At 38.3% G+C, this 21,682-nt stretch overlaps 1 protein-coding gene across 1 annotated transcript in view; it reads right to left on the minus strand.

The window, feature by feature from the left end:
• Positions 1 to 202: 202 nt before the first annotated feature.
• The window catches only part of pcgf3 (polycomb group ring finger 3), a 49,229-nt gene continuing 27,749 nt past the window's right edge, over positions 203 to 21,682 (minus strand). The window contains exons 5-10 of the mRNA XM_076149130.1: positions 21,102 to 21,157; positions 19,971 to 20,078; positions 16,324 to 16,412; positions 10,942 to 11,079; positions 8,261 to 8,341; positions 203 to 7,829 (exon numbers count right to left, since the gene is read on the minus strand). Of these exons, the coding sequence (XP_076005245.1) occupies positions 7,782 to 7,829; positions 8,261 to 8,341; positions 10,942 to 11,079; positions 16,324 to 16,412; positions 19,971 to 20,078; positions 21,102 to 21,157 (520 nt within the window). The 3' untranslated portion in view covers positions 203 to 7,781. The remainder of the gene's footprint in view (positions 7,830 to 8,260; positions 8,342 to 10,941; positions 11,080 to 16,323; positions 16,413 to 19,970; positions 20,079 to 21,101; positions 21,158 to 21,682) is intronic.

Here is a 21,682-nt window from a genome sequence, read left to right on the forward strand (position 1 = left end):
GATCATTACTGCAAATGCCCACGCTGTAACTTGTCCTCAATGCATTGTGGCATTTTTAAACTTTAATCTGCAAAATAGTCCAGCATTAGCACAAGCAGGTCATTTCAGGTATGAGCCACTTAAAAAAAAATGATTTGGGGATCAGTGCCTGTAACATATTCTTATAATAGAAACAAATCAATCATCACAGCAGCAGCAGCAGCACTTTTAAAGGCATTTATTGATGAAATACACACTTGAGTTTTGACAAAAGCTTCTGTAGTTTTGTATGTAAGAAAGTTTAACCCCATTCCCGACCCAAAACTCATTGAATTAAATGTAGCAATGGAAACCAGATCATTACATGTGCAATAAATAATACAAAAGGAAAGGAAAAAGGCACCTGAGAAAGCGCCTGTGGGAACCTGAAATCAAAATCTGTGAAACAGTCACAAAACGAAAAGAACAAAAACGGAGACAAAAGAGGCAAAAATCCAGTCATTATGTATTTCTGCTGCATTAGTGTATGATCTGAGATTTCCTGGTTACCCTCAGGACCAGAAGGCATTAAGTGACCTGAGGCTTTGACTGGAAAAAGTAATTACTACAAATAAAAATTGGAGTACAACGCTAAAGCCTGGAATAATCTGAGATGAGTATATTGCACGTTTTCCTGGCAAATACAATATCAGATTAACTTTTTACGATTTTTTTGTTTGTTTTTGCTTGACTGAAAAAAACCCACCTTTTTATGTTTGTTATACATAGAGCATCAAGTCTATATGAACGATAAATCGCACTGCAAATTATAATTTGAGCGATTTGATCAATTGGTTTGGAAAAAAAAACAATTGGAGCAAATCTCTTTCAAAAATTCAGAAACCAACAAGCACAACTCTTTTTTCACCATTTTGTTTTTAAAAGGACAAATGTATTGATGTCATGTAATGGCTCATGGGGACATTCAGCTGTTCAAATTTATACAGAGAATATCTGAAAGCAACAGTTTAAATAGACCATTTTACCAGTGTCACAATGTCGTGTGATACTAATATCGTGGTGGCAGATCTATGTTTAGTCAATTGTTTTGATGACATTAAATCACTTGCTACTTTATTTTTATTCACTGTGACTCTGTGGTGCTAAATGATTTGTATACAATCCTTTCAAAGATGAATATGAGTATGGGTTCCTCTCCATAGATTCACTTAAGTTTTTCACAATAACAAGCCTTGATAGTGTTATCAGATGCAAGGTTCCGGTTTTGTCTCAAAGTCCTTTTTCCTTGTCAGACATCTAAGCGACTGAACTATTGCTTAAATTACAACAGCAATAAGTACGACACAACCTGTGGTACCAAAACAAGACCATAACCTGTGGCATCTCCATTAAAGAGTCTTCACTGCGGTGATCATACACTGACTTACAAGCTTATTAGGTAAACCTATATGTGCAAATGCAATACAGCAGCTTTGCAAGATTGTAATGTTCAGAAATGGTCAGAATTTACTCCATAAGCATGAGGAGAACTGAGCATTAATGGACTGCACATTTAATGAACATATGAGAACAAAATCTGGACATTACAACCTTTACAAAGGGGCTGTCAGATTGCATTATATTGCATTAGGTAGACCTAATAATTTAGTGACAGTGTAAATGTCAAGGGGAGCTGTTTTGATCCGTTACATCTTTGAAAAACAAATTCACTTTTATATCACGTACCCCTTGTGTTCAGCAGCAGTACAGCAACTCTAAAGGCATCAGCCATGATCCTGAGGTGGTAACACAATCCATAATTTAACAAGTAATTTGCTCTTCAAACGGCACCACCCATGACGATGTGATTCAGGGCACTCAAGTGTGATGCTTTTCAGAGCCAAGCAGCCTTTTAGAGCAGAGCCCTACACAGCTACACCACCTCCGGCCAGACAATCCATACCTGTGGAGAGTATTTTACCCAATCTGTCTGTCTGAGTGACCCTGGAAGTCTCTGTCTCTCTTACAGTCTCACACAAGAAGCCAGCCTGTGAGATTACCAAGCATTACAGGAGTCTGAGTGAGCTGGGCAACAAGAAAAGCCATCACATTCCCAGGGTGGAGACTTATTACAGAGCAGTAAACAAAAAGATTTGGTTGGCTTTGTTGCCAACAAGCTCAAAATGGATCCTGCTGCCTGTAGAGAGCAACCTTAAGAGACTTCTCTGTCTGGCAATTGGTGTACAAAGTAGCCAAAGTACATTGTTAACTTGTCTTCACAACAAAGTGCTAGGGAAGAAAACAATCCACTGGTACTGGCAGTCCACGTGAACCTGTGGGACCCCAGCTAAGGGTAATTTAACACAGCTCGCCTCAAACCGAACCAAGTAGGAGATAACAAATGTGCTGACAGGTGTTCAAGGTCAAATCAGAGAGGAGTGTATGGGCTGACACTGACAGTTCACCCTGCCTCAACGCTGGAGCTGATATGGCGTGTATCTGCAGCAAATCAGCATCAAGCCTTCTGTAAGCCTCTTAGCTTTGATGTCAAGTGGAAGTAATGTCTCAATACTAGGGCTGATAGAAAAAAAAGGGATGGGAGACTGAGAATCACACTCTCCCAACTAAAACTTTAGCCACGAATGTGAAGGTGTAACAAATGTTCAACTGAACATTTCAGCAAAACCTGCTGCCAGGTATGAATATTATACACATGTGCTTGCAGAATTTTTTTTTTATGGGTTTGAGTAAGGCCGACTGTCTCAAAGAGGCACCGACATCCTAGCAAGGAGAATTCAGATCAGGCAGAGGAACCAGCAATGACTGCGAGTTCCTTTCTTAGGCCGGAAATGCAGCTAGCACACCTAGTTTCTCACCAATTTACTTTTCATAGCACCAGCCCCAATACAACCAGCCAAGTCTACAACTTATTAAAAAGTCTATCGTTTGCTTTCCAGAGCATGTCCAGGCATGGAAAAACCAAATTGATAGGAAAGACAGCACCTTCTAACACGTGAAATCCTGTTTCTAAATCAATTGTTCTTAGAGTACGTTTGAAGCGAGGAGTTGGTAGCACCATAGAGAGCACCAGTGGCATTTTAGCCAGAGATAAGCCATGACCATCCAAAAAGAAGACAGAAAACCTTTGGTTTCCTCTGGTCTCCAGTCCGAAGCTAAGATCCCAAAATTCAAGGAACAAAGCTCAGAAACCAGGGGTAAGACGTAACAAGACCTGCATGTTAAAGGACGAAATCCAAGAGGAAGCCAACTGATGCCCAAAATATTTTAACATGGTGATAGCGATAAAAAAAGGTACACAATCTGTAGCACCAGAAGGCTGAGGGTTTGATGGTCAAATAATTGTTTGCATTAATCAAGTCATTCCATTTGTCTTGTTGCAACAGTTGTCTACTTTTTGGTATGATTTTCTTAATTGTTGGGATTACTTTTGATACATGTGTTCTAGTATTGATGCAGTGTACACCTGAGTTAGTCTTATGGACATAAAAAGTGCAAACCTATCCCATGTGACCTATCCTGACCTTAATATTAGAAGGTTCCCTCTGCCCCAGACCAATTACATACAGATACAGGGCTTTAAGGATAACAGGCTAAACAAATTTTCAACCAAGATGACTGATAGAACCGTGTTATACTGGGGGAACAATATCCAAAAATGTAATGTTATGAAAAACATGATATGTATGCACAGAGAAACAACAGATGGAAAGGAAAGGAAACTGAGGAAATCAAACATGAAACCATTCACAATCAGCTTTGTTACAATGAGTAGAGAGCAGAGTGTTCCACATAGATCAGAATGTGTTGAGAACATTGTTTATGTCATTGTTCAGTATGTTTACATGCATACTATAGAGATTTTTGTGTTGAACACACCAATGGATTTCAAAGGCATAGAGCATTGAGGAAGCCTGGCCACTGAGGAAATCCAGGCAGATTTGCTGACTGATTATAACACAGTAAATTATTTCTGTTAGCAAGTTTTAACATGCATGTAAACATACTGATTGTAGTAGCACCTTGTTGGATAATTTTGCAGCTTTATTCCCGCAGAAAAAGATGATGTATGATGAACTATAGGGTGACATGCTTGCAGACTTGAACATGTGCTCCAAGATCAAAGTTAGGGTTTAATTGCTGAAAATGATTCATAGTAATTGTTTATGCTTAGTGTCCAAAAGTTCAGCTAATCAGGAAACCAATTTGACTTCATTATGTTTTTCTGTTATATCAGTTATTCTAATGTGTCAAATCCCACAAAATGTGGGTCTCCAGGCAGGTTCAATCAAACACTGCTGTTCTGTGTGTTTGCCAGGTCAGTTTTTTGTCTAGAAACCAATTCTCAAGAATTCTTCAAATGGAGACATTCGGATTTCATCTCCTAGAGTTAACTCTCCAACATTCACCACAATCTTTAAATCCACGCCATTGGAGGTAATTCATAAAATAATTACAACACAAAAGCTCCACAGTGCCACACTAAATAAGTATTATGATAACGGAAAGCTGCTCTGATGGGAGGGTGGGGGGGCGGGGGGTTTGCACAAAAACTAATCAATCAACTGAGTGAGCTTCTATATTACTGTGCTTGTTGCTAAGCCATCGGAGACTCCTGCTGGATTTACAGTAATGTTGAATTCTGACTTCATCCGAAAGTCTTCCCTAGTGCAGATCAATGTGGCAATTGGAGCCACTATTCCTCACCTAGCAAACATGTCTGCCGCTTAAACTGACCCACCCAATTGGAAATGTGGATGAGATTGAAAACAAAATTCAACCATGTAATCATCACCGCCATCACCTGTGTTTTCTGGGAAAAGCTGAGGAACAGATTTATGAGCAACAGCAAACTGTGCCTCAAACCACCCGTCTTGTGGAGGAACCCTTTCGGATGAATTGCAAAACGTCTCCACTACTGATCTAAATCCAATGTGAGTTTTCAGCTATTTAGCTTCTATTGTACCTGGATGACTGAAAGAACGCTCATAGCTTTTTATTCATCACTGAACCCATGGAAGCCAAATAGAGTCTAAAATATCACCTGGATTTCATACCAAGATTATCAAAAGACTGATTCAGTTTTAAAAATGTTCATGGCTGTGTGATTTATGAAAAGCTTATGGAAAAGGTGACATGTTGGGGCAAGGGACAAATTTCACTCGTACAAACTCATTTCTATTGCCTCTTTAGATGCAAATGCTAGAGGAGACCAGCCACAGACATTTAGAAGGAGGGAACTTTTTTGCTGTGTTTTATGAATTACCCCACACTGAATATGGAGAGATTGTAGGACAGTAGTTGCTGGCTTAACTGAAGATCATTATACAAAACAACAATATGGCAGAGGGCCTACATAACAATAACTTGTATTTGGAGTGAATTTTAAGACTTTCCAGGTTTGGGACCATTTCACACGTAGGAATCTTGCATTTGAACATACAGACAAAACAGCTTTTTGAGGGCAGATACAACACAAAGGTAAATATCCATTAATTTTTGAGAGAGAGTCAGTGAGGTAATACTACTATGGTCTGACATGGCATTAAGGGATCCAGTTGTGGTTAACGTTTAACACAGTTTAGCAGTTTTAGCTGAGACTTAAGACATTTCGTTTGTCACACAGTAAGATCAGTTCTTGAGGAACAATCCTCCTCAAAAACAGTTTTAAGCACCAAATGACCAAACAGTACTCAATTCAGGAATTCTTAACAAATTGTTCCAAGAATCTCCATCTCTGTGCAAAGTCTGAATTGTTAAAATGGGTGTTGTCAAGTCAAAAATATTGAACACTGGCTTTTTTGCATATAATTCCAAGTTACAAAACAGTTGAGGATTTAAAAAAATCCCCTTGACTTTCAGAAGTGTAACTTTACCTTATTTAAAATGTAAAGCTGTATGATAGTTGTTTTTTTTCTTAAGCAGTAAAATTTCCGCTGCAAATGGAAAAGTGAACACACAGGATCTCAATGGAGTATTGAAGTGGGGTGGCTGCAGGTTCCAGCATTAACTTTGTCCATTGCAAGACTTTTATCAATAACCTAAATGTTCTTTGAAGAAACACTGGGGCATTTAAAAGATGGAAATAACATAACCTACAGTATTAACATTTTAACCTTTTTTCTAAATCAGAGTTGTAGCAAAACCTTGTGTACAACCAGTACCTCAGAAATAACATCAGAGTGGTGCTGGATAGGAATAAGGAAGGCAAAGACCTCTTGTAAGTCTACATAACCCCAACCACTTCAGCACTCCATCGTGTGACAGTAACGTGCGTGTGTTCAGGCTTCCCAAAATGGTCAGTCATAACAAAGTACAGTGCACCACAGAGCAAAAGGTTTGAGTGTGCCTTTTGCCAAGAGATTGCTGGATTCACAGATTAGCAGACAGATCCGTTGCCTTTCTATGTTTCAGATAATGTCTGTTTTAGGCTGATTAGTGAGACTGGTGTGTGTGTGTGTTTTCTGTATTTTAGAGTGTTCTGCACTAAATTTGCAACACACGTTGAAATTGTCCACAGGAAGGTGATTGAATGCAGGAATAGTGTGGTAACAACATCTGTTAGCTGTAAACATCTCGGTGGATGTGGATTTGCCAACCAGGCTCAGGTGCTGATGAGTGATTGCAAAACACATGGATGGATATTTAGAACTTAACTCCATAGCTAGAATACATAAAGGGAACATAATGAAAAAAAAAATTTGAATGAATTTCCTCTCTGCCTGGCTGCATTTTGAATTACCGGACATCAGTGTTTGGTATATATTGTAAAATACTTTGTTTGATTATACTTTCACAAAAAACAACTTTATTTCGTGGAATGCAGGTGACATGAGTAGCACATGAACGGACAGTTTTGAAGTCTTGTAATGCTATCAGAGCAACACAACTTATTAGGCCCCACATGGACATCATGTCAGGATTTGATATTTGTTTTTGTGTTTTGAGGACACACAAAAACATAAAGATGCATTTATATATTTTGATACTGATAGCCAGTCTGTCATTAAAATCCTAAATCATGACCAACATAGAGATAGCACTTCCGGGATCCCCTCTTTAACAGTCTAAAGTCTCTCTTACTCTCTCTCGTAATGACATTATACTGTATGTACAATAATTGGTATATAGAACATAAATTACTACACAATTTTTTAGCCTATTCACAATTGACAATCATCAAGAACCCATTAACCAATTAGACAAAGCAAATAAAACAAAATAAAAAAACTTCAGAGACTAAGATTTTTACTGGATAAACAGCGTAAAATTGTTGATGCCTTTTATAATTTTTTCATATACTTTGTGTGCTCCCAAGACATGTCAAGTGTGTTGGGAAAGGGAAAAACCGGAAAATGCCTTTATATAAAAACTTTCTTATCTCCTCTCCAGTCATCTTCTCAGGAGGATGAAGCTGAAAAAGTCATGTGGTTCCCGACATCTTGTTTGCATGTAAACAGAGCACCAGTAGTGTCTTGGTTCCATATGTCTCTTCTGTACAAAAGTATAAATATATGCTTTCTCTCCATTTTTTTATTTTATGTTCACATATCTAGGATGTAGCTGACAAAAAAATGGTTGTGTGAGTCCCTAAAAACGCACCAGTGGTGCAGAATCTGTGCTGGAGGTCACCAGGTTTGATTTATTTCTCTCGTCTGCCCCCTTTGGATCCCATTTTGCTGGCTTGTGTAGACATTTTACCATGGGTGTTTGCTTGGTGTTGGTTGATCGTCTCTGCATAAATAAAATGGTTTCGGCACAGTCCACGGCCACCGGGCACTAAACAACCGTCAAGTCTGTTTTAGCTACAGCAGATCCATCTTGGGTCTGTAATGGAGCAGGAGTGGTGATTTCTGGAATGAAAAAAAAAATCAAGACATAACCTCAAGACCAGTCAGTATTTGAAACAACCATGAACTGGCAAGGACACCGAACATCAATGCATTCATTCAATACAAAAAACACTACTACAACTTTATCTCTGCTTCATAAAATCATTAACACAGAATGTTATATAATCTAATAAATAATTATACAGCTCTGTTGTAAAAAAAAAAAGTTTTGGATTCTAGAAATACTATGAATTCCAACTGCATCCTCCTATAATTTTGCTTGTGTCTGTGCATTTGTCTGAACGTTACTCTGCCATCATGGGTGGATGCGGCACCACCTTAAGCTTCAGTGGAGAAAAAGAGTAGAAAAACGCAAAACAGAGCTACAACAACAACACACACGGGAAAATGACACCACATTATGTTTGTGAACATCATCAACAAATCATTACCTTGAATCTCCATCTTGTCACAACAACAAATTTCAAAGTGTGGTCCTTGCCCAGGATTTCCTCGTTGCATAAAATATCGAGCTGTGAAAAGAAAAATAGTTGAAGAATATCTCGCCTGAAATGTTTGAATTTTCTGACAAAAATACTCTTAAACACAACTGGACAATGACAGTGCTTGTATATGACAACTGTTTTTGGTTTTCTCATGTTGGGTTTGAAAATTCAGGTTTTAATGCTTAAACAACCTACTACCAGCTATTCCTACCATCATCTAGCTAGCCTCTCTCATCTTTACTTCCAAAAAGGAAACTGGGGAGGTTGATTTTGACAATGAGACTTTTTGGAAAAATTTCACTTGCATCCAATACTAACAATGCTAATCCACCTCTCCTCCTTCAAAGTCAACATGCTGAACTAAGCCATGCCTCTGCCAATCAAAAGACAGAGAGAAGAACACTGCTCCACCTGCTGGGTCTAACCATAATAACACTAACCAGTGGAAACAGTACAGGGCATCAATTATAATCATATGGACGAAACAATTCAGATCGTGGAATATGCGTACCCCAATCTCTACGCTGGGAATCATAGCGTACGCACATCCAGAAAGTTATAGATCACATCTTTGAGATGGCGATGACTCCAAACCTTCACGCAAGCGGATCCTGCTCATCAAAATGTGCGTGACATATATGCAGGGCTGCACAACAACACACCTCTGAATAATCATTTGCATATCAAGGAGTGGCTGCCTAGAGAGGAGAGGCACTGACTTCTGAAGTGTCGAGTGCATTCCTCTGTCACTTTCCTATCACAGCAGAGTGGAGGCAACTGATGCAGGTAAGAAATTACGGCAAGATTCTGCCCTAACCAGTGAGTTTGGAAGCAGTGGTAGAGTACAGTAGCTTTAGAGCATGAGTGCACACTCTTACACTCTTGGCAGGAACTAACAGGAATAAATAGAAATTTAAGTTGGGGACAGGCCATCCTTTCAACATGTTGATAATGGAAATGTACAGTACTTTGACTTTACCTTCTAAGTCTAAAGAAGGAAACATTGAGAATTGCTAATGTAAAATTCCATTATTTGTGGCCCGTTCCTTGTAATCAAATTTTCCTGGGTTTTCAAAATAGAAAATACAAGAATATAAAAATCAGTTTAGCATCCATCCATCTCTCTATCGAACTTGTTGATTATATATTTCAATTTAGCTCAGATTCACAATCAAAAATGTTATATCTGCAATCATCACGGATGGTGCACTCAGTCCAAGCATTGCCTCATCATTCATTCATTGCTGTTAGCTGAAAAGACATTTAGATGGGTGACAGAACCACAGTGGAGGGTTTACAAACACGATGGGTGAGTTAATGGCTCACTCTTAGTTCTGTGACAAAATGCCATGTTGACACGCTCAGCACTTGCCTCACTATCAAAAAATAGAACTCTGAACAACAATTTTTGATAGTCAATAGATAGCACAACAATGGCTGGCAAGGACGGGGGCGGCGGGCGGTGCCACAAAAAAGTTTTGTTATGGAAGCCGACAAGATGATGGACTCTTCCCACTCCCACTGACGGACAGAAACAAAGACAAAAAACAGAACGCGTGCAGCCCCCCGACAGAGATGATGAGTCATGACATCCTAAAAATACATGTGTCAAATTATCACCCACCTCCACAACGCTGCTCTAAAGATGGGTTATAGACAATAACTGCCAAAATTACAGGATCTAATTCCTGCTGAATTTTATAAACATGAGGGTTTTCGATATTCCATCGCAATTACACTCACTTTCTGGTACACAATAATAACACAAAATAACCAGGTTAATTCCAAACAGTTACAAATCAATTTGGTAAGAAAAGTAGATCTGTACTGTTTGTTAATCACAGATGACTCTGGACTTTAATGGCTCAATCTGGGAATGAAGGAAAGAAATAATTTGCTAGCTCACTTAATTCACTGAATTCATTAACAGGGGCGATGTAGCCGTTATCACAACATAATGTATGTCAACTTACTTCTCTTTGTTAAAAGCAATATGAGATACTCCTGCTAAAGTTTTCATTCATTTTTGTAATTTTACATTTCAGTGACATTGGCATCATTTGCAATTTGACCAAGCCTGTACACAAACTAGAAAATAAACCAAAATGCAGCAGACTTTGGTGTAAAAAAACAAAAGAAAAGGAACAACACAATTAGTTTGATGCATAACGTAAAGGCAGTACGTTATGCTTTACACTCAGGGAGGTGATTATAACACCGTAAATCTTATTCTCAGTCCTTAGTCATATTGATGAACTCAGTTTGTCAAAATATCGTAATTGAAAGTAATTTTTACAGCTGTGCTCACAAATACATCAGAAAATCACAACTTATATTAAGCTGCTGTGTGGCATCTGTCTGTGGAAAGAAAGGCAAAGAAAGTACCTTTGCAGAGAACATTTGTGGGTAAAATTGTGATATTGGGCTTCAAGTGGGCACCAATCAAATCAATCCTTAACATAAAAAGCTACGTGAATAATCCCTAAACTACGTATGTGTCTACCTGAATAATTTTCTTTTGTGGTTTTATAATTCATCACTTTCACTAAAAAGTACATTCAATCCAAGACGGGACCAGCAGTGAACACATTGCTATGCACTCCAGTGGAGCATGTAATTGTCCGTACCTCATTAAACGATGTCAGGTTAAGCTTTTTGGCGATGAACTTCTTGAGGTGGAGGACTGTGGCTTGCGCTGAACAGCGGATCCACTTGCGTTTCAGGCCGCGAAGCTTGCTGCTGTTGCACTCCAAACAGATGCTGACCTGGACACACAAACAAACACAAACTGAACATCTGTGTCATAGTACAGCCTGATTAGGGCACATTATTTCAATTAGCAGTTCATTTGAAAGATCCAGGAATGTTGGTGAAATTTCAATATCAAAGATTAGAAATCACACAATTCTTTTTTACCATTCCCCTAATACAGATGGATTTAGGGGATGGTTTAACTAAACTTTTCATGAGATTTTAACACCAGTTTTACATAGGCTGACAAATGATTCCATTGCAAGAAAACCACCTCCAGTCTCCCTCTATGAAGCTAATGTACCATTTCTATATGTGCCTCCCCATTTTCAAGGGACCAAAAGTAATTGGACAATTGGCTGTTCCATGGTCAACTGTTTGCTTTCCCCTCATTTTTTTTCAATCACAAGGAGCAGATAAATGTCTAGAGTTCATTTCAAGTGTGGTATTCTTATTTGGAATCAGTCGCTGTCAACATTCAACATGAGGTCCAAAGAGTTGTCACTATCGGTGAAGCACGCCATCATTCGGATGAAAAATCAAAACAAACCCATCAGAGAGATAGAAAAAACATCAGGTGTGGCAAAATCAACTGTTAGGTACATTCCTAAAAAAGAAAGAACGCACTGGTGAGCTCAGCAACACCAAACGAGCCTGAATACCTCATAAAACAACTGTGGTGTATGACAGAAGAATCATTTCCCTGGTGAAGAACTCTGAACTCTTACATTCTGACACATTATTCAGCAAAATTTCAGGTTATACACAAACAATTGGAACAGAGGTGAACTTAGGACTACATCACAAAATAACACAAAAAACATTTTCTTTCTCAAATTGAATATTTTAGAAGGTATTGATAAATGGACATGCACAATATAATATTGGATGAGCTATCTATGGTTGGACATGTAAATGCTATCAAGATGGTAGCTCTACCAAAAAATGTTTTGCCAATTTAGATTTCTGATGATTTGTTTAGGAAGCTAGAGACAATTGTTTTCCAATTTGTCTACAGGATATAAAAAACAGACTATCAACAGTAATGGTAAAATAATAGACAATGCAATATGCTACTTTGCACTTGTACATTGTATTTTATTTTGATTAAGTCATATGTACTGTATACTGAACCATATCCAGAATGAATGGAAGGAAGGTCTGGGCTCTTGTCTCGCAACACGTATTTGTATTACAGATATAAAACATTCTTGTTTTTTGCTGGGCTACATGCCGGCACTCCCATGTGAAGGCTGCGTAACACAATGGTAAACTGAGTCTTTTTAACACCAATTAATATTAATTAATGAATTTCCATTGTGAGTGTCTCCCTTTACTCAAGTGTGTATGGGTGTGTATGTTGGATCCGGGGTTTTTGTTGTAGGTCATGTATGTAATATCTTTGTAATTTTTTCCTTCTTTGTTCGTTTTCTTTTCATAGTCTAGACATCTTTTCCCCACAATGTCACAGCTTATAAAATCTTGCTCCCGTTAACTCCCAGGAAGGCCAGAACTAAGTCTCTAAAATGTTTAATGAGGAGGAAGAACTGGGGGGCTTATTTTTGTGACAAAGTAAAATTAATCTGTGGATCGGACCCATCCTCAATCCCTCTGGAAAGCACAATGCAGAAAATCGATTAACATGATCTGCCCTTTTAAAATGTCATGGCGTCACACAACAACACAAAGTAGTCTAGATGATACGAGTCATTTACTACAGCAGAACCAGTGTTGTGAATATAATAAGGCAACAAGCAATACATTTTAGAGTATAGCCACAACATGACACAATGACACAGGTGGAAATTATCTATTGGTAGAAATATTCAGTATTCTGAGCTGCTGTCGCCACTAGATTCTCCCCTTTACTGTAAACTGCTGTGTTTTCTCCAATTCTACTACGACGGGTGAATATTCAGTAAAATGGAGAACGTATTATTCTTTGCCCCTGATTTTAACAATTCTGCTGACACTTAAATCTCACATTTTATGTGTTTGAAGAATTTTTACTTCAAAAACACAAAGAAAGAGGAACAAGCCAACAAATCCCTCTACTTGTATCTGGAGTTCCCAAACTTTCCCCCCATTACTTATCTAGTCTTTAGCTTCTAGCTGCTCGCTTCCCTTTGGTCCTGTAGTGCAGTGCTTGTTGAGTTTAGTACTGCCAGAATGACCGTCTTCCCTCCAACCAAGTGACTGTCAGGAGCTTTTCCATTGAGATGACACAGTAGGTGTAGGTGTTCATGATTGCAAGAGTCAGAATATATTACTGCCTCTGCCTTTTTACCTCAGTGTCTGATGATGCTGTTTTCATAATTTCATAAATAGCTCATAAAAGCACAGGAAAAGTAGAATGTAGCATTATATCTACATGTGTGGGTGTATTTCCTTCTTTCTACCAGTCTCCCTCTGTCTGTATATATTGTATTTCTTGAGACAGTAAGAAGAAGAAGAACTAACATTCCCTCTGGTTTCAGCTTAAGCTACAAAATCATCTATTTTCTCAAATAAACATTGGCATTTCAGTGCATCCCCCCGGACTTGCTAGAACCAAAGACCAACACCATGATGTACTGTATCTGATTTCCAGCAGTGCTGGCAATGAGGGGGACTCATAATGTGGCATTAAAGCCTCAATAGCAGTCTGCAAGGCAGTTATATTACATCAAAGTACATTAGTCATCATGAATGAACATCAAGTTCTGCTGCGCTCACAGATGGGGCTGATGCAAGAATGCAAATACTTAACTTCATTATGTGCTTTTTGGTGTCAGGCAGGGAAAGCTTAACACTAGTTTGTAGGCCGATTACTGAGCAGAGGTCTAATCCTTTCTTTTTGTTTTGTCATTTTTTACTCATTCACTTTATAAGTCTAGTATTTAGAAGAGCTCTAGAAAGAAACAGATATGCTACACTATGCCCAATCTGTGTACTGTGAAGTACATACAATAAATATGAAATTGGCAGGTTTAGGTCATATAATCTATTTTTTTTGTTTATTTATTTGGAATACTAAAGAACAAGGTGGGATTCCTTTACATACGTTTTTACGTTGCACACAAGGAAAAGCTCATTTGCATCTTAGATTTTTCTATGACCCAGAGGCATATGCTGAGCTGCAGCTAGATTAGATTTATTTACTCTATTGAAACAATATTTAGGTCCTTTAATAAAATTGCTTAAAACTGTATTGTTCCTTCTAAACAAAATCTAGGTTTTTGTTTTTGTTTTTAAAATCGGTGAAACACAAATCCATCAGTGTTATAAGTACATACACATCTAATTAACATTTTGAATCAAAAAAAAAAAAAAAATCTTTGCATCCTAAAATGATTAGTGACAAGCCTGTCATACATTATTGATATAAACATACATTTACTAATCATAATTGTATTTCAATTTCTGTTACTGTCTAGTCATTGTTGTGTCTTGTTAATTTAATCTTTAAATGAGATTGTGTTCAAAAAGGGATTGTATTCTTTTACCTTTTATAAAAATATCAACAGCTGATAAATGACTGGCTCATGCTTCACTAAAAATGTAGGTTTCAATTCATTTTTTGTGGTTTTCATAGCCCTGTTTAAGTGTGTCTCTGCTTTCATTAGCTTTCTCTGCTCTTCCTTCACACCACATGGTTACATTTGTCCAGATGACAAGGGGTTGTATTCTGCAGATCAGCCATGCGTGCCACATTGCCTGCCGAATTTACCATCCAAGTGGCTTTTTCGTCTTCAGGGACACACTAGTGATGGAAGGTCTTGTGACACAATTTTGCTGCCTGATCGTCATTGTTCCTGTTTTAACCCGCTCATATCATTCTACTCAACACATCTGTCTTCAAAATTCGATTTTCTCCTCCCATCATTTTACTCTACCATTCAGATACATCTCCAAAATGTTATTTTATGATGATCTCTGATTTATATTGGGCCTCACTAGGCTGCAATCTAACATCAGTGTCCTCAAAAAAAGATATCTCGCGTATCAAACACTTGTAGGACTCCATAATGTAGGCAGCATGAATTCATCCAGTTCCAACGGATCCCATTGAGAATGAGTTTCCATGGCATCAAATCGAAACTTCCCAAACCACTCCTGCATTGAAACACACCTCTTCATCACTCAGTATTCAGTACATGTCTAATGTTAGAGGTTTTTACCATTATATTAGAAAATACAGCGTCTTGTAGATGCAAGCAGTCAAATATGTGCATGTGACATCTGAAATAGCCATCCTTGAATAAAAAATGGCTCAAAAATATCCTTGGAAAACTACTGTTAACACTTAGCATCGCAATAAATGTTAGTCATACTCATGCCAAAAGACTAGCTTTTGGCCTTTTTATTTGATTGGACTTATGAAGTTTTCCTTATTTTTTATTACTTCTATTTTCATGGATACAACCCAATCCCCCGGGGTGGTGACCCTTTGTCATCTGCAGGGTTTATCTCAATCCTGCAAATCCCTCATTTTTATTCGTCACTTTGTACAGCGAGACTCTTTTTCCTTCCCTCTCCCTCAGGATGACATTTGACTGCCAGGCTTGTTTGTGCATTCTGTGCGCACAGACTGTTGTATTAGCTATTCTGAGAGCATATCCCAAGGGTAAGACATTCACCCTGATTGTGGCAACCTGCTTTCCCTAAATTTCAATGAAAAGCCAGTTGATTGGAGATGAAGTTCTTTTGTGTCAAAATCAACCCACTATGTTTTTTCTTTAAAATAAATACTGAAATGGAAATAATAACAATAATGAGTTTGAATAACTACACTCTCTGTAGTTCACTTTACATTATTAATAACAGATGGCAATGCTTGAGAATGTAGCAGAACACAATTTTTTTTAAAACCCAAGTTTAAAATGCATTTGGTGTTTGTGACTCTTATGTCTAGCACCAACTGCATCTTTACAGTTGGAACACAATAGTAGTAATTGCAAAACAGAGGCTGCTGGATCACATCCGGGCACATTCACAATGGCAATAATGGATGTGCAGCCTTTTAATGCAATTGTAGCAATAATTATGATCAACAGAATTTTTTCCATTGTGCTTTTGTTCCAGACAGACTGCTCTTTAACCATAAACTACTGTGCAACCCATATAATTTTACCTTTCAAAGACAAGATAATTCCCAGTGTCCCACTGTTTTTCAAACACAATAAATGGGGTGCATTTCAGGAGATGAGAAGGAGAGAGGCTCAGGAAATGAGAAGCAATATGACCAAGTTCCTGTCCATCAGGAAATGAAAGTGTACCTGTTCATCACTGCGGTGATAGTCATTATCTTCCTCTGGCTTCTCCTCCCCTGTTTCTTTATTGGCTGTGTCCTCTGACTTTGTATCACCTGTTGATAACAAGAGAAATAAAGACCATTTAGTGCTGTGTTATCAATTCTGAACAAATCCCTAGATGCTGCACATAGTGGGTCACAGTGGATCTTCTACAATATGTAATATAGTATTAATACATAGTATAGTTTGTTGTTGGTTTCACAATTATGTTAATTCAGTTAAGTTATGACAATGAGATTTCTGGTGAATCCTAGAAATGTCATGAATTTGTTCTACGTGTGGCAGGTTAATCGTGCCCATTTGTGTCATTTCCATGAGTGTTTAGTACAGTGCAGCATACAAAATGTGGGTCTGTGAGTGCAAAAGTCAAAATCGTGGTACTGTCACTTTTTAAAGGTTACAGAAAACAATACCTACTCTTCCAAAAAGAAATACCATCCGTTCTCCCTTGATTCAGTGGATGTAATAACTTATGTGTGGGCAGTGAGTGTACCCAGGCTGTAGCTGGGATTGTGTTCATCGTCTGTGGCCATATCCTGCTTGGGCTAACTGTAACCAATTCCACAGTGTTTTTCCGGAATGGATCCCAAGTCTGTGTCACTACCAGGATTGTCTACACTTTGCCTCACTAATTGCTGATCAGAGAAGCAACCGCGACGTATCTCGGTGAGTAGACCTGTAGGCTTGATTATGTTTGAGGTTGCAGCATCAGCTAATGGGATAATAGGTAATAGGATAATTGCTCAGACAGATTTGAGCCAGACTTGACCGGTTGAAAGCATTTTCTCAAGTGCGCAGCTATTTTGGTTATATGTACTATTTCCATTTTATTCAATTTTGTGATTCTAAACTGCTATATTTCAGGGGAAATATTGTAGTTTTTTGTTTGACTGTAGACACTTTGCAAATTAAGGCTTGAGAGCCAACATGAGAACATGAAAAAAATGATAAAATAATAAAATAGTAATTGTCATAATGATTGCTTAAGATGATTCCTCTCTTTATTGCCTGCAATATTGTTTGTATTGCAATTTATCTTGCTTACCCTATATTACATCTTTTGGTCGGTTTATGTTCATGTCTTTCCCATCTAAAGCTCCAACTGCACTCCTGGATATTCGAGGAGAGAATATCTTGCCTCCCTTGGTTTTTTCATTTTTTACAATCACATTTAGTTTTCTTTTTTTATGACGATTTTCCATGTCTTTTAAGCGAGCTTTGGATTTGGTCGAGTAGTTTGTTGTGTGGGCCTGTAAAGCCCCTTTGAGACATGAGATGATATGAGATATTCGCTAGAAAAATAAACACGACTTGAATTGTTCGATTTGACAAAGAGTGAATATGTCTTGCGGCCTACAGGAAGTTGTTGGCTTGTCCATAACACACAACCAAGCAACCGAAATGAACCACAGCAAATTTAGTTTACTACCTTTCCAGTGATTTTCTATCAATTTCCTTTGACAAAATTACTGTCACTGCCTACCAGTGGATTCCTTAATGTCTGCATGTATATCACTGACACAAGCTGCTCTGAACTTCACCTGCACATGTACCCTTACATATACACTACCGGTCAAAAGTTTGGATTGAGAAGAGAAGAGAAGAGAATGAGAAGGTGTGTCCAAACTTTTGACTGGTAGTGTACATTAAGGCAATTAATGGGATTTTCTTGTTCTCAGAGTATAACTGATGTGCAGTGTAAACACAGTATGAAGAGTCATCTCTTTGAGGCAATGATGAAGACATTTACATGCCTAGTGAAACTGATTTACAAATGTGTATTCTATGTTGTAAGCAAGCTTTGATTTGTGCCCATTTCAGTGGCATTAAGGTGTATACATGGGGGGTGTCGGATAATTACCTTAATTGCAGTATAATGAACATTTGACAAAGCTTAAGGACTTTTGAATAATGACTCTCCAGGTTAGGTCAGTACCTCATCTGTGCTACTTCATAATGACACTGGTGTTTTTTCATTTATGGGCCCCATAGGATTATTTGTAGCTCCTGAATGTGACAATAATACACACACAACACATTAACGAATCGTTCCATCAACCCTTTAGGGTCATATTTCTAAGTGAAGAGCGCTAGGATCTGCTCAACCGCTTAGAATGGGGAACGACATCCTCTTTGTGAGGTCACTTGTGAGCCTCCAAAAAAGATGAAAATGTATCTCTTTTTTCCCTCAAACATGTTAAAAGTTACAACCTATTCTGATGATTACCCAAAGCTGAAGACATTATCTCATACATAGACATTATAAGGAGCAATAGAGGAAAGAGTTTCCATGCTGACATCTGTGTAAACAATCCTTTTTACTGTGTTTGACGGCATGCATGAATTTATGTGCAAGCGCTGTAGCTAAATCTGACTCTGGCAGAACAGCACAGGAAGCTGGAGAGCAGTTCCACTACCATTTAAACCTTAATTACCAAAATCAAAGAGAGGGATTAAAGGAGCGATTAGGCCTGCTGCTGTAACGGCCCTCTGGGCTGAAAATCACACCCGCCCACAAAGGCGAGCTGGGTCACAAAACTGTTCTGCACAACAACTGGGCCTGGGTCTCATTCTGATGGACTAAATTACCTTCATCTCTGCCGCTGTTAGTTTTGGTCATGCTGTTAATGTTATTCATTAGAGGGCTTACGGTTTTATTCCTTATATAGGAACAAGGCACTCCCACTGCCAGAGGAAAGGGCATGGTATAATTTGTGTGGACACCTATTTTGGCAGTTTGTGACAACGTGAGCATATTTACAGCATCATTGCGACGTTTATAAATGTTAAATGGTTATATCACCCTGTGGAGTCTACCCTCTTCATTTCAATTGTTGTAGCAATTTTGAAGTTCATCTTACAAAAGTTATGTATGTATATATGGCCCTTGATGACCTATTAAAGTGCTTCCTTGAGATTTTGTCAAAGCATTTTCCATTTTCTCTGAGTCGAATCTGAAATCTTCATGAGCCCAAACTGATTGAAACATAGCGTGTATGTAAACAAACAATATAAAGGTGAGTATACATAAATTTGCATGCTGCAGTGCGTTTGACAATTTCAGTCTCAAGCTAGTTCTAATTTTTCAGTGCACACTTTCAGTTTCTGTGTCTTGTGGGTATTCTCTCCACATGATTGTGGACAGAAATTAAAATGTATCCTTCTCTTCTTATCTCTTCTCTACTCACTTTCACACCTCAACACGCCTTTCCAATATCTTCATGAAGTGGTTGTGCATGGTGAAATGGCAAATAATTTTAATTGAAGTTACCCTCGACTGTCTGAGAGGGGGTTTCTGTTACTGTGACTACAGACACTTTAGATAAAGCCTACCGAGGCCTTTAGTGTCATGTTGCATCAGAAAAAGGCATGCACTAAAGCCGCAAGGGATAGTGGTTGGATTTAGATTAGGGGTGCCCACAATACTTTCAACAGCCAAATGTTATTATCCCCGGATGAAACAGTGAGATGCTAAAGTGCCTGCTTTGAAATCTAGTGGAATGCTTGGCCAATGCAAACATCATCCAAATCCAACTGTTTGGAATTAAAAGAAGAGGAAATCTCTCTGCCACAGACAAAAGCAAAATAGCAAGATATCAGGTGGAGTGTACCGTTGCGCTGATCTAGGTGAGTCTTCATGCTGCAGAGCTCTCCTTTAATGTCCCCTGGCACCTCCATCCCTAACTTCTGATAGAACTCTCTCTGCTTCTTTATCTCCGCTGCAAAGGACAATTAAAAAAAGAGAACAGAAGGTACAGACAGACAGAAAAATAAAATCAGAGCGTGGTGTATCCTGAGTGATGTCATTTTCACATGAGGTTTTTATCTTCACAAACAATATATAGTTCAAGGCCTTCTGATAAGATCCCCAAAACCTTTAATAACTACGTGACATTTACCATAATCTCCAATAAATGTCATATCATATATGCTGTTTTTGGTGCAATGTTGAAGCTATACACATTTTTAACATCAGGGAAAGTCTCAGAACCCGCGTTGGTACTGTGTGCACACATTAATGCAACTGAAATAAGCATTATAATTCAGAGTAACAGACCTTGATTATGCAATTGATTATGATTATTCAGGCAAGCTTAACCTGTCAAGTGAGTGCATTTCCGCAGTGGACCGAGATATCTCACAGTGTGATTATGTCACATGTAATGTATTCTACTGTGCTGTGAGAAAAGCAGAATTCCATTTATTCTGTAAACGTAGAAGATGAAATTGTGTTTCTGCCCCACAACCTTGGTAAGGACAAATACTCAAAAGTGTTCAATTTAAAATGTATTGACTAGTACAGTCCTGTTTTTGAAAAATCAATTCCAACAGGAGGCAGTCACAACATTCCAGCCAGTGCTTTAGGAATGAAATTCATTTATCAGCAAATTGTGGATCCTTGCAACATTTTGCAGCATATCCTGAAAGCGAGCCAAGATTAGCTCAATAGCTCACTCATGCCCTATTTTTGACAACTACCTCCTCAGATGTCAATTACGGCAAAACAGCACCTCAGTTGAGAGGAATATGCTATATTTAGGCAAAGGCCATTTCACCAAAGTTACATGATTACACCCTTATTTCATTCATGGTGAACACAAATAACAGGTCAGGAATTAGTATTAACAATAATCAAAACATGACAACACGAAAAAACATTATTATAATATCATCTTCAAGGTAGATATGTGATAATGAGAATAGCTGCAGATTAACATAGGCAGAAAAAAATTACCACTTACCCTCTTGAAGTCCCGGTACCAACTTGTAGACAATGTCTTGCATTGTTCTGTCATGGCTAAAAGAAGAAAAACAGAAGGAATCCTGGTCAGCTGAAGGCCATTGTGAACTCCACTCCACTTAATAATTGCTCCTAATGGAATGTATCTGAAACCGTATGGCCTGTTTTCCAAAAATGGAAGAAAATAACTTATATGTAGATGTACTTGCAAACCAAAAGATATGTCAATCCATTGAGAAGATCCCAATTGTGTGTGTCGAATTTTGATGATGTTTAAGTCTTTAACTATTGATGTTTAGGGATCATCAAATGAGTATAAAACACTGAAGGCTCTGGTTCTCAGAAGCAGCATATGTTGTGTCTGTGAGAGAGTTAAATAGCTTTTCCCTATTAAGCTGTGCAGGTGACATGCTGTAAGTCTGCTGTGATCGTGACTGTGCAACCGTGACCATGCATTCTGTTACACTGCATTGGCCACCAGCTAACAGAGGCGACACGGTGAGTTTGCTGCAATGTCATGGAAGAAGAAACTGGGGAAAATGTGGAAAGCTTGCTTCACCTGCTGTCTATTGGAAGGTGACT

This window comes from Genypterus blacodes, unplaced genomic scaffold, assembly GCF_046128005.1.
Source record: "Genypterus blacodes isolate CSIRO-AG114 ecotype Tasmania unplaced genomic scaffold, CSIRO-AGI_Gbla_v1 ptg000044l_1, whole genome shotgun sequence".
Taxonomy (NCBI): domain Eukaryota; kingdom Metazoa; phylum Chordata; class Actinopteri; order Ophidiiformes; family Ophidiidae; genus Genypterus; species Genypterus blacodes.